General features: G+C 44.5%; 1 protein-coding gene across 1 annotated transcript in view; it reads left to right on the forward strand.

Annotated features, from left to right (window-relative positions):
- The first annotated feature begins 4,531 nt into the window (after nucleotides 1-4,531).
- CDH26 (cadherin 26) overlaps nucleotides 4,532-13,264 on the forward strand; it is a 36,535-nt gene continuing 27,802 nt past the window's right edge. The window contains 1 exon segment of the mRNA XM_060123697.1: nucleotides 4,532-4,600. Coding sequence (XP_059979680.1) covers nucleotides 4,532-4,600 — 69 coding nt within the window.

The raw sequence follows: 13,264 nt of genomic DNA on the forward strand, positions 1-13,264 counted from the left end.
CTGACCTACATTATTGTCCTTCTCTTTAAAGAATTTCTTTTAACATTTCTTGCAAGGCAGGTATACTGGCAACAGATCCCCTCAATTTCTGAGAAAGTCTTTACTTCCTCTTCACTTTTGAAAGATAATTTCACAGGGAACTGAATTGTAGATTGGCGGGTGTTTTCCTCTCAACACTTTAAACCTTTCACTTCACTCTCGTGCTTGCACAGTTTTTCAGGAGAAGTTGGATGTAATTCTTATCTTTGCTCCTCTATAGGTATTGTGGTTTTTTCCTATGGCTTCTTTCAGGATTTTTTCTTTATTTTTGATTTTTCTGTAGTTTGAAAATGATAAGCCTAGATGTAGTTTTAGGGGCATTTCACTGTGTTCAATGTTCTCTGAGTTTCCCGGATCTGTAGTTTGTTACCTAAAACTAATTTGGGAAACTCTCAGTCATTGTTGTTTTAAATATTTCTTCTGTTTCTCTCTCTCTTTCTTCTTCTGGAATTCCCATTACGCGTGTGTTACACCTTTGGTAGTAGCCCCACAGTTCTTGGATATACTGTTCTTTTTTTTTTTTTTTTAATCTTTTGTTCTCTTTGCTTTTAACTTTGGCTGGTTTCTGTTGAGAGATCTTCAAGCTCAGAGATTCTTTTCTCAGCCATATCCAATCTACTAACAAGCCTGTCAAAGGCATTCTTCATTTCTCTTAGTGTTTTTGATCTCTAGCGTTTCATTTTGGTACTTTCTTAGAATTTCTCTCCACTTACATTGCCCATTTGTTCTTACATGTGGTTTACATTATCCATCAGATCTCTTAGCATCTTAATCATAGTTGTTTTCAGTTCCTGGTTTGATAACTCCAGTATCCCTGCCATATCTGAATCTGGTTCTGATACTTTCTCTGTCTTTTCAAATTGTGTTTTTTGTCTTCTGGCATGCCTTGTAACTTTTTTATTTATAAGTGACTATGATGTACCAGGTGGCTAAAAGGACATGCTCTAAGTAGGCCTTTGGTAAAATGGTGAGGAGTTGGGGAAGGGGAAGGGTCCTTTAGCCTATATTCAGGTGTCAGTCTTTTAATGAGCCTGTGCCTCTGGGCTGTGAATTTCACAAGTGTTTCTGATTTTTTTTCTTCCCCTTAGGTGGGACAGAATGGCTGTTGTGAGCTGGGAGTTGGGCATTTCCCTTCCTCCAGGTCAGTTAGGGGCTGGTAAATCCCCAGGAGGTTAGACTCTGGTGAACTCTCTTTTCCCGGAGGGCAGGCCTGATTAAGAACTGAATGCTCTGGTGTATTTCAAACTGGTTCCTTTTTCGCTCGCCTGCTGGAAGCCAGAGTGAGTCCACGATCCCCACCCCTCGCCCCGCCCATGCTCACTGTGGAAACATGGCCAAGCTCCTCCAGGTAAAATTCACACAAGTGTCGGGGCCCTGACAAGGTACTCCTGGAGCTTCTCTCTCCCAGGCTTGTTCACACTGAGCTTCAGCAAATCACCAGAGTTCAGATTTCCCGACCCCAGTGCTGGCCTCTGCGGAAGTTTCTGCTCAGGTAAGTTGTGTTTCTTTGGATTTGCCTGTCAGTATCTCCAGTTTGGGGGGCAGCAGTTTGCCCTGTGACCTCACTTCTCTGACAGATAGAGGAAGAGCCGGTGCTTTTTCAGTTTGTTCAACTTTTTACCTGTTCTTAGGATGGAGTGGCGTCTTTCAGCTTCTTACACGCTGGGCCAGAAACCAGAAGTCTCTAATTATATTTTTCACATCGTATTTTTATGGTTTCCTCCCATTCATGGCAGGTGTTATTAGTTTTCCATTTAGAAGATGTTTTTCCATTTGGAAGGTTTACTTTTTAAGTACATTTATTTTAAGGGGAAAAAAATAACTATTGTATTTTTTAATGAAGAAAATAACAGGACCAGCGTTACACAAACAGCAAAGATCTTGAAGGTGGTATTTGAACGACAGAAGTTGGGGAGGCCGGAGATAATGGATGTAGCGCAGCAGGAACACAGTAAGTGTGCTGCAAAGCAGAGCTGTTGTCATTATGATCATTAGCCCTGGTTAGCTGGCCCAGGGAGAGCAAAGGAGCCGGCTTGTGCTAACCCACTTCCAGCCACCGCCCTCTGGAAAAAGAGATTGGCTCTGAGGGCAATGGGGATAACTACACAGGGGACCTGAGCCACTGTGCCTGGTGGTGATTCATTGCCTCCTCTCCATGAAGCTTCCAGACAACCCCTGCTGATGGTTGTAATCAAACCGTCAACTTGGGCTTCCCTCCAGCCACAAAAAAAAGCCCCTTATGGCTCAAACAGGTGCTCCTTGGGTTTTAGACCACGAGCAAATTAACGGACTAATTCATCCCCGCTCCTCTAAGAACAATATTTCAACGCTGTCAATAGCCACAAACTCCCCACGGGCAGACAAGACCACCCACTGCTCAAGAGACCCCAGGAGGCAGATGACATCCTTTGCCTGTGATTGTTCAGTGGAGTCCTGGGGTGCCAGACCCAGAGATGGGACAGTCGGCCTCAATCATCCTCAACCCCATCTCCAGGGTGGGACTTCTCACCTGACAGGCTCAGCCCCAGCCAGTTCAGCCCTTAGCCATGTCAGCCACTAGCGGGAGCTAGAGACGCATTCAGAACACACCTGGACAGGGGATCAACAAAGCCTGGTTCTCGTGATACGTGAAAACAAAATGGTTTTATTTACATGAAGACAAAAATGAGTGAGGTCGAAGCCAGCAATGCGAAGTATGGCTTGGACTGCGGCTGAAGGATAACCATTCCCTGATCCAAAATGTCAACATCCCTGCCCATCGTGCTCCTAAGAGAGCTGTGTGCCTGTGAGTCATGAAAGGATCTTTTCATTATTATTTTTAAATGTGCAGGAGTCACTGTCTCAGTTATATGAGGACACCATTGAAGTGACGAATGGACAGGAAGATAAGAACAAAGCCGAGGTCCTGGCTAGGTACTGAGAGAAAGGAAAGCATGGGAGGAGGGTGGAGAAACGGAGTAGAAAGGGGGAGAGAGGAAGGAAGAAAAGAGGAAAGAAGGACAGAGATAAAGTATTATCAGGACCCTCTGGATTAGAAGTGACAAAATTGGATTAATAGAAAGTGGGAGGATATTGAACTCATGGAATGGAGAAATCAAAAGATGCATAGGCTTCAGGCAAAGCTGGATGCAGGAGTCGAAACAATGTGTCAGCACCCAGCCTCTCCATCTCTCAAATCTGCCACATGTCCAGTAGGCACCATGGGGCAATGCTGGCCACAACCCACTCCATGGCTCCATCACCCTGCAGCCCAGGGACCCAGGGAAGGAGAGAAACCCAGCATCTCTATCAACCCTTTCAAAAGATTCCCATTGGCTTGCTTGGGTCACATGCTCACCCCTGGGCCAATCACTGGGTCTTGGAACAATGGGACACTCTGATTGGCCAGGTTGGGGCCAACCAGGTTAACAGTCCCACCAGAAACCGGCAGAGAAGAGGAGGGAAGTTCCCAGAAGGAAAGTGTTAGACAAGACAGGAAGGGAAGAGGGGGAAACTAAAATTTCCTGGGCAGTTACTCTGTCCAGTTTAATCCTCTTCATAAGCCCGCCGGGTAAGGCATTTTTACCCCCATTTTCTTGATGAGAACATTAAAGCAGTGTCACACCTCGGCGCTTCAGTTCTGCAGCCATATCAGGTGGTAGGATGGGACAGTTGTGGATGGATTCATGAGGCCCCGACGCTCCACCACACTACTCAGGAATAGTCCTGTTCATGGGCCCCCGGGCTGCTGGCCAGTCAGGCGGCGTCCTGCGCTCGAATGCAGCCCTTGGAATCTTCAAAGGACTTTCGTTACTAAGGATTCACTCACTGAGCCCTACCATATGCCAGGCACTGTGCTAGGTGCTGGAGACATGCAGGTGAGTAAGGGACAGTCCCAGCCCTCGGGGAAAGGCAGGCAATCTGGAATGTTGGAAACAAACATTGGTAAAAATATCCTTAAGAGTCAAATCTGGGAAGGCCTTAACTGTGGGGAACCCTCCAGAAATTTACTTAATCCAGGAAGTCAAATTTTTTGGCTAGCAAAGACTTTACCTCTTTGGGAATAAATATGGGAAGGTGGGGAGGGGGTTCTTTGTTATGGCTTTGGCTTTCTAGGGCGGAAATATTTCTTAACTGCAGCACACATGTTTCCTGAATACCTGGACAGCAATCCTCCAGCCCCTAGAACCACCCTGTCCTTCACCATCCAGTTTCAATAACCCAAGGCTCAACATCACACATTTCTCTGGTGAATTCAGTCCTCTCCAGAATACTTCTGAGGATTCTAAGAAATTGGGAAGGAGGGCTTATACTTTCTGACAGTCACCTAACCTTTCCTCTTGCTTCTGTCCAGTACCCTTAATGTCTTTGTCATCGTTGGGGCCCATGCACTGCTGCATTTTGCCCCAAACTTGAACACGGTCTCTTTTTCTTTACCCAGTACACCACCCCACCAAGGCTCAGGCAGAGTTACTGGACATAAAATTGCAAAATGGTTTGGCGTAGGAGGAACATGACAAAGGCATACGATACCGCAAAACGGGAAACAGCTGAAAACCGGATGTCAGAGGATACCGGCACAGTAAGCCAGCCTCATCCTATCACAGGAGCTCCTAACTGCTGTCTCCCCCACCTCACACACATGGGGTCCTGTTTTCCCAGGTCCACCAGCCCCACTTCCCTGGTGTCCCATGCCCCACCTCAAATCTTCTGTCTCTGGGGCCTCCCCAAAGAATTGCATTTAGGAGCCAGTGCTCAGAGGACCAGCAAGTGTAAGCTACAATAGGGAACATTGCCATCCGAGAGAGTGAAAAACATTTCTAATTGGAACATGGGGGACTCACATTTATCTTATTCTTCGGAATAACGTGGCCAAGATGTCCCCATTCCAGGCAACACCCTGTATTTTGCTTCTCGTGACAAATAAACCCAACAAAGAGTTTTCTCAGGCAGTGAATTTTCCTTCCACTTCCTAATGCAGCCAGCATAGATTATGCGCAGTTTTTAAGGAGGACCATCTCCTGGTCCTGTTCCACTCTCAGAGCAGATCGCTGTGGCTCTCCACTTCCACGCTGGGAGAAGTTTGGAAGACCTCGAGCCAGCCTTTTATGGGGGGAGGCTACCGAAGAAGCTGCTAATCCCCTTGATCTTGATGACAAGTCTGTCATCTTCTAGGTTGTTCTTCTTGGCAGATAATCAAAATGTGCTAAATTTTAAAATGACTTTCACTTTGGTGTCCAGCAACTTGTGGGTTTGGTAGAACCTCTTCAGAAACCAGTAGGGGTAATTTGTTTCCTCTCTCTTCTGCTATTCAAACATGACTCTAAAGTCTGGCCCCAAAGTAGAGATAAAACTCAAGTGTGTGTTATGATTTGGACCCAGAGGGATGTGGCTGGGTCAATTATGGGTCCTTGTCTTGCCTTGAAATAACCAGATTGCCAATGCAGGAAGAGAAAACTCAAGACAATATTTTTGGGGATTAAACACAGTAAACTGTCCTGCCCTTGTCGTGGAGGAGAAGGGTTCCCTGGAGTGGGGGCCACGTTCCCATCCCGCACATAGTCAGCTTCTGGGTGGCCACAGACATTGTGCTTTCAGGGAATGAAATCAGACATCTCCTTCAGTCGCGGCTGTGCCCCCGGATGGGAGAACAGCCTACTGGGGAGTCTTCCCACATTCGGTTACAAAGTTGAAATGGTGTTGTTTTCCAACAGCTGTTACTGTGCTGCCCAAACCCCTTCCTCCCTCAAGTCAGTTGGGTTTCTTAGCTTTTCAGTCACTTTCAGCAGTTCCAACAACTTTACTTGGCTTCTGAAGATTCCGTCCTGTTCCTTTTTTTTTTTTTTTTACATCTTTATTGGAGTATAATTGCTTTACAATGGTGTGTTAGTTTCTGCTTTACAACAAAGTGAATCAGTTATACATATACATATGTTCCCATATCTCTTCCCTCTTGCGTCTCCCTCCCTCCCACCCTCCCTATCCCACCCCTCCAGGCGGTCACAAAGCACCGAGCTGATCTCCCTGTGCTATGTGGCTGCTTCCCACTAGCTATCTACCTTACGTTTGGTAGTGTATATATGTCCATGCCTCTCTCTCGCTTTGTCACAGCTTACGTCCTGTTCCTTGTAAACTTTCATTTTCCTAAAGAAATCAAAGCTTACCCCACTGGGGCTGATGCTAGAACCTCTGCTCTAGCAGCTCATCTTCCTGGGACACTGCCCTGCCCCCTGGGAAGAGTTGGGAAGCCTGCCTGACCCCAATCCCCATCTTCAGCGTGCATCGGACTTTCCAGGAGGACTTGTTAAAGTACTGACTGCTGGCCCTGATTCAGTGGGTCTGGGGATGGGGCCTAGGAATCTGCATCACTAACAATTTCCCAGGTCACACTGATGCTGCTGTCCAGGGACCATGGAGAAAAGCTATGTCAATAGTTCTATACTAGCTCTGTGGCTTTTAGACTTTAAGAAATATAATGTGAGTCCTGTAATATAAAATTTTCTAATAGCTGTGTATTTTACTACAATTCAAACGTTTTCTAATAGCCACATTTTAAGAAGTAAAAGGAAATAATGAAATTAAATTTTAAATATGCTTTGTTTATCCCAATATACCCAGTACATCTCAAATATATCATTTCAACATGTGACCAGTAAAAAAGTGACTAATGAAATCTTTTCCCTTCTTTTATACTAAGTCTTCAAAAATCAAGGGTGTGTTTTGACTGCAGCACAGCTCAATCAGCTCTCACATACCAGGTGCTCAGGAACCATCTACCATCCCATGGCTACTTTCCTGCAGTTCCAAGACCTCCCCTTGAAAACTCAGAAGCTGCTCTTGCAGAAAGCTCTCCTTGCACCCCTCCTGCCTTGAACCACTTCCCCCAGTGCCTCAGTGTGAACCCACTTTCTCTAATCTAGTGCTGGCCACACACTGGAATCACTCGAGGAGCTTTAAAACATCCTGATGCTGGGACCCTCCCCCTCCCCAGGTTCTGATTTCAGTGGTCTGCGGTGCAGCCTGAGCAAGGAGATCACGTTAACTCTCTCCAGGTGATTCTGAGGGAATAAAATGAGGGAATGGGCACGGTCAGAAGGATAAAATTCCGGCCGGCAAAAGCATTTTGTTTGGTTAACAGTTTTCAAAAACCAAATTTATTTCTAATTTTTTTCTTAAAAAAAAAGGAAATTTGACCTAAAATCTCAAAATTCTAGTTTCTCCTGAAAAATTAGGAGATCTGGCATCCCCAGGCCCATGTTTCCTACTTTCCTGTTTGATTCTCTAATGATGGTCAATTTCCCCATTAAAATGGAAGTTCTAAGAAGGGAGAGACCCTGCCTTATTTGCTCTTATTACCCCAGAGTCAAGAATTGGCCTCTGCACATAGTAGATTCTCAATTATGTTGGATGAGTGAATGAGAACAGCAAAATGTAGTGTCAGACTTCCCGAGTGTTGAATTGTGTCTTCCAAAAAGATATGCTCAACTCCTAACCCCGGTACCAGTGAATGTGACCTTATTTGGTTATAGAGTCTTTGCAGGTGTGATCAAATTAAGATGAGGTTATACCAGATTGGGGTGGGTCTTAGTCCAGTAACCAGCATCCTTGTATGGGGAGGGAGATTTGGACACAGAGAAAAAGACACAGACGAGAAGGCCATGGGAAGCTGGCGACAGAGATTGGAGCAATGTGTCTACAAGCCAAGAAACACCAAGGACTGCTGACACCACCACCACCAGAAGTAAGGAGAGAGGCCTGGAGCAGATTCTCCCTCAGAGCCCCCAGAATGAACCAACCCTACAGACACCTTGGTTTTGGTTCTGGCCCCCGGAACTGTAAGAGAATACAGTCCTGTCATAGGTACCCAGTTTGTTGCAGCAGCCATAGGAAACTAACCCACAGGGGTTACCGTACTAGTTAGGAAGATTTGAAACAGGCTGATGAGGATTACCAGCCATGGCAGTGGGATAAGCAGAGTGTCACAGGCACAGTACACAAACCGAGTGTTCTAGCTTAACCATCTGCTTCTGTGAGAATGCTTATTATGGCTTTTCAGCTGTGCATAAGGAGAGGATGTTATTAAAAATTAAGTAACCCTAATGTATTGGCAGAAAGACAGTTCTAGTAGCACTGCCTTATCCTTGAGGATAGCAAAGGAGTCACTAAAACTGACTAAAACCTTAAAAAACTTGTGTTCCGAAGGTGGCAGGGGCCCGGGGGCGGGGCGGGGGGGGGGTGGGAGCTAATTTCCTGTTAACCCCATAAGAAATCTACGAGAAAGCAGTAGCACCGGTCAAGAATTGCTGAAAAATCGAAGCCAGAGCTGGAGAGGGGAAAAGTCTTCTTTCTGTATAGGAATCTTATCTATTTATATCAAAATATGCTCAATTTCATAAGATACAAATACACTCAAGAAAATCACCTTTTTATCTTCCTTGTAACGATTATTTGTGGATCTTTATCTCAACACAGTCATCTTTACCTACTTACAACCTACACATAGTTGTGATTTTGTATTGTGTGTTTGGCATTTAAGATGTTTCTGTATGCTCATTAGTGTCTAAGAGTAAACATCTTGTACATGTGATTTCAAGTAGCCATCATGTCAATGCCCTGTGGTGTGTTTATCCACGGATGTAAGTCTCAAGGCTATAACAAAAGGCTGAAAGCCCTTTACAAGTGCAGAAAATATCCATGACATTTCCTTTTAACATTGTGATTCTGAGTCCCCCGGAAATTCTCAGCATCTTGCCAAAGAATAAATAGCACATAGGCCTCTCAGGCATCTTACAGAACTAAAGGTCTCAGACGTAGCTTTTAGGATAATAAATGGAATATAGAATAATAAACATAAAACAAACATGTGGTTCCTGTTTTTAAGTGGAAGGATTACAGTTGGCACAGATTTAGAGCCAGAAGTCAGGGTGATTAAGGAGCAGAGCGTTGCAGCACAGTCATAAATTATGGAGGAGCCTGTGAAAATGCTGCTTTTGAGAAAGCCAATTTGCTTGCACGAAAATTTAAAAATGTATGTTGGAGTCCCTGAAGCAGATGAGTTCAGTACTAGTAGCCTCACCGCATCCTTTGTCTCGTAGGGAGAGAGGAGAGAGCTGAACAGGAGTAGACCCGGGGCCCAGGCCAGCATCTTATGATGCCGAGTGGGACCACTGTGGTGGCTGCCGGTGAGAGGGCAGCAAGTCTGCTGGGAAGGAGGCCCAAGGAGGCACATACAGCAAAGTAAAGGAGACCGTGTGAGCTGTGAGGAAGAGGGGGGTGGGAAGATGGCTGCGTGAAGCTGCCAAGGCCCTAAGACACCCGTCTGGTGAAGCAGCCTCTGCTCTGGACTCTGGGTCCACAGAGGGAAGAGACGACCGGCTGGTGGCACAGTCAAGTCGACACCTACCGGGACTTGAATCTGGGCTGCTCTGCTTCCAGGCTCAGAGCCTGCCAGCCAGGGAACCTCTCATATGGTGCAGAGCAGGGTGACAAGGGGGCATCCCTCCAGGACTTGTGAAGGAAGAAAGGAGTTGATCTGTGCAAGGGCTCAGCCAGTCCCCTGGTGAGTCCGCCCTCCCTGGGCTTCACTGAAGCTTCTTCTCTGGGAATAAACCCCATACTTATTCAGCATCCCCAAGCAGGGCTGTGTACCTGGCAACCAGAGGCCCCTTGAGAGACCAACATTCCCATTGTAAGGGGTCATCTGCCTTGAGATCTCCTCAGGGCTTCTTCTGCCTCTCTGCGGACTCCCTGAAATCTTTTCAGCCTTCAACAAATAAAATCGCTATTTATCCTAGAGCAATGAGAGATTCAGCAACAAGTCAAAGTAGACTGACTATATATATATATATGGTTGCCCATGCCTTATTTTACAAGTAGGGACCCTTTTAAAAATTTAATAGATTTTATTTCTTAGAGCCATTTTAGTGTTACATAAAAATAGATTGGAGAGTACAGAGTTCCTATATACCCCCTCACTTTCCGACTCATCCCACAGTTCCCTCTATTATTAACATCTTGCATTCGTGGAGTACACGTGTTACAATCGATGAGCTAATATACATTACTATTAACTAACGCCCGTAGTTTACATGGGGATTCACTCTTTGTTTTGTACATTCTATGGATTTTGACAGTGTTTAGTGACATGTATCCACCCTGCTAGTATCATAGTTTCATCGACCTAAACTTCCTCTGTGCTCCATCGATTCATCCCTTCCTCCCCTCTGAGCCCACGGCAACCCCTGATCCTTTTACTGTCTGCATAGTTTTGCCTTTTCCAGAGTGCCATATAGTTGGAATCATACAGTCTGTAGCCTTCTCAGGTTGCCTTCTTTCACTTAGCCATGTGTACTGATGCTTCCTTCATGTCTTTACTTTTTTTTTCCCCTAATAAAGTTATGTATTTATTTATCTTTGGCTGTGTTGGGTCTTCATTGCTGCGCGCAGGCTTTCTCTAGTTGCCGCGAGTGGGGGCTACTCTTGCGGTGCGTGGGCTTCTTACTGTGGTAGCTTCTCTTGTTGTGGAGCACAGGCTCTAGGCGCACGGGCTTCAGTAGTTGTGGCATGTGAGCTCAGTAGTTGTGGCTCATGGGCTCTAGAGCACAGGCTCAGTAGTTGTGGTGCACGGGCTTAGTTGCTCTGCAGCATGTGGAATCTTCCTGGACCAGGGATCGAATCTGTGTCCCCTGCATTGGCAGGAGGACTCTCGACCACTGTGCCACCAGGGAAGCCCCCTCCATGTCTTTTCGTTGCTGAATAATATTCCATTGGGGAATACTGTGGATGGACTACTGTTTGTTTATCCCTCCACCTACCCAAGGGCATCTCGGTTGCTTCCAAGTTTTGATGATTATGGATAAAGCTGCTTTAAACATCTGTGTGCAGGTTTTTGTGTGGACATAAGTTTTCAACTCCTTTGCATAAATACCACTGCGCAGGACTGTTGGATCACGTGGTAAGAGTAAGTGTAGTTTTGGAAGAAGCTGCCAAGCTGTCTTCCAAAGTGGCTGCACCACTTTGCATTCCCACCATCAGTGAACAAGAGTTCCGGTTGCTTATCTGACTTTTTAGGTGTAAAATTAATACAGGCTTCTTATGGAATTTTAAATTCCATAAGATTTTATTTATTTATTTATTTTAATGGAATAGTCATTAAAAACCTCTCCCTGACCCCCAACTTTCCACTCTGGTCTGATCTCACAGAAGTGATCACCTTACATCTGTGTCTTTCCAAGCATTTTTACTATATGCTGTCAACCTACATAAGCTCAAAATTTATTACAATTCTATGAAAATTAAGGATTCCGTTTAAACATTTTGACCTACTGCAAGAACAATAATTTCTCTTCACAGTTTCTAAATCGGCCTGCAGTGACATGACAGGTACATTTGTGATACTAGAGAACTGCTCACTTGGAGGAGCAGGGTCATTGTTGGCTCCCTCTGATGTGATCACTGAGTCCTTAGCTGTTTCCTCTGCCCTAAAGGTAAATGACTAAGACAATGGTGCCTCTTCCCTTAAAACCTTGGTCTTCAAGAGCTGGTCATTGGTGCTGATGCAGTCTCATGGTCCATCCCCCCAGATGAACCACTTGAAGAAGATGCTCTCAGAAGTGGACTTAAGATTGTTGCCTTTGCTTATATATTTTTGTATCTAATATTTTGTGTGTCCTTACAGCTTCACATAATCATTTGCAAAAAATATGGTAATGACGGGGTGTAACTGGCTTTCAAGGAAACAAAATGACCTGAGGATTCCCACTGGCATCTCAGCTTTCATTGCACACAGGAACACAGGCACACACACATGCACACCAATTTTAGCATCTGCTCAGAGCAGAATGATGCGAGGATCTTTGCCGCAGGGATCAGGTGAGAAACACTTGTTCTCTCAAGATGCTTCAGTTTGCTTACATCTTCAGCAGTTCCAGAGAATGCCCTTTCCTGCAAGCAAACATTAGGCAGCGCTAGGTGGTATTGTTATTTGCGGAAAAACAGAATCAAGGCTTTTGTTGTGGTTCAGGCAGCTTTTTCGTTTGTTTTCACATGTAATAGCTGTTTTGTATAAGTAGGTGATGATGCATTTCCTGAATCTCCTGGAGGTGTGTTCTGGCTGAAGCAGAATGATGAACGTGGACGTGGCCCTCAATCTTTCTGCTTTTGGCAGTCTTTCTGTTAACGGTGCCCAAATCAGGGACATAAACGAAGCCTGGTACAATCATGACTCCTTAATCAACGGAGACTTCACCACATTTGCTCCTTTGTCAATGGCAAATGTGTAGGTTATTGCCTTTCTGCTTTTTCATTCCATAAATACTTCTTCAATCCAATTCACTATGAGGTGAGTTTTGCAAGACTCCAAAATCTCCCAAGAAGCTAGCAAAGCAGAAACTTTTACACCACCGCACTGTCAGATTTAGAAAGACTTCTGGTTATTTCCTTACACCCAAGCCTCTGATACACAAAATAAAAGATCACACATTTATATCACCCAGCATTTTGTGTGAGCAGAATATAATTCGGGAAGAAAGTTTTTTGGTAACATGCTTTCAACAAGGAACTTGAGACCTAGGAGTCATGGCATGGGCAAATCTCAAAAATCCCTTATTGCCAAATACAAAAATGATTGGTTGTCTGTAAACAATCATTTTGCAAGCTTTTATTGACCTGCTAGCCTCTATAGAATCAAAATATGCATATAAAGCCTGGGTTTGAAGTTTGAATGATGAGAGGAAAATGCATTTTGATTTATTGTGTTTTCACTACCATTCAGTTCAAAATATTTTCTGATTTCCAATGTGATTTCTTCTTTGACCCATACGTTATTTAGAAGTGCTTTGCTTAACTTCCAAACATTTGGGGTTGTAAATTATCTTTCTTAATGATTTCTAGCTTAATATACTCTATATGGTTGTAATTTTTTGAAATTAGTTGAGACTTGCTTTATATCCTAGCATATGATCAATTTTAGTAAACAGTCAATGTGCTCTTGAAATGAATGTGTATACTGCAGTGTTGGATAGATTGTTCTATTTATGGCATCAATCACATCAAGTCAGTTAATTATGCTGTTTAAATACTTGATATCCTTACGGATTACCTGTTCTTATCTGCTTGTTCTATCTGAGAGGAATGTGGTAAAATCTCTGCTTGCCATTTAGTTTTGTTAATCTTATCTGCTTATATTTTGAGGCTATGTTATCGGGTGCATGCAGATTTAGAATTGCTATGTCATATCTTCCTCATA

The sequence above is a fragment of the Lagenorhynchus albirostris genome, chromosome 15 (assembly GCF_949774975.1).
Source record: "Lagenorhynchus albirostris chromosome 15, mLagAlb1.1, whole genome shotgun sequence".
NCBI lineage: Eukaryota > Metazoa > Chordata > Mammalia > Artiodactyla > Delphinidae > Lagenorhynchus > Lagenorhynchus albirostris.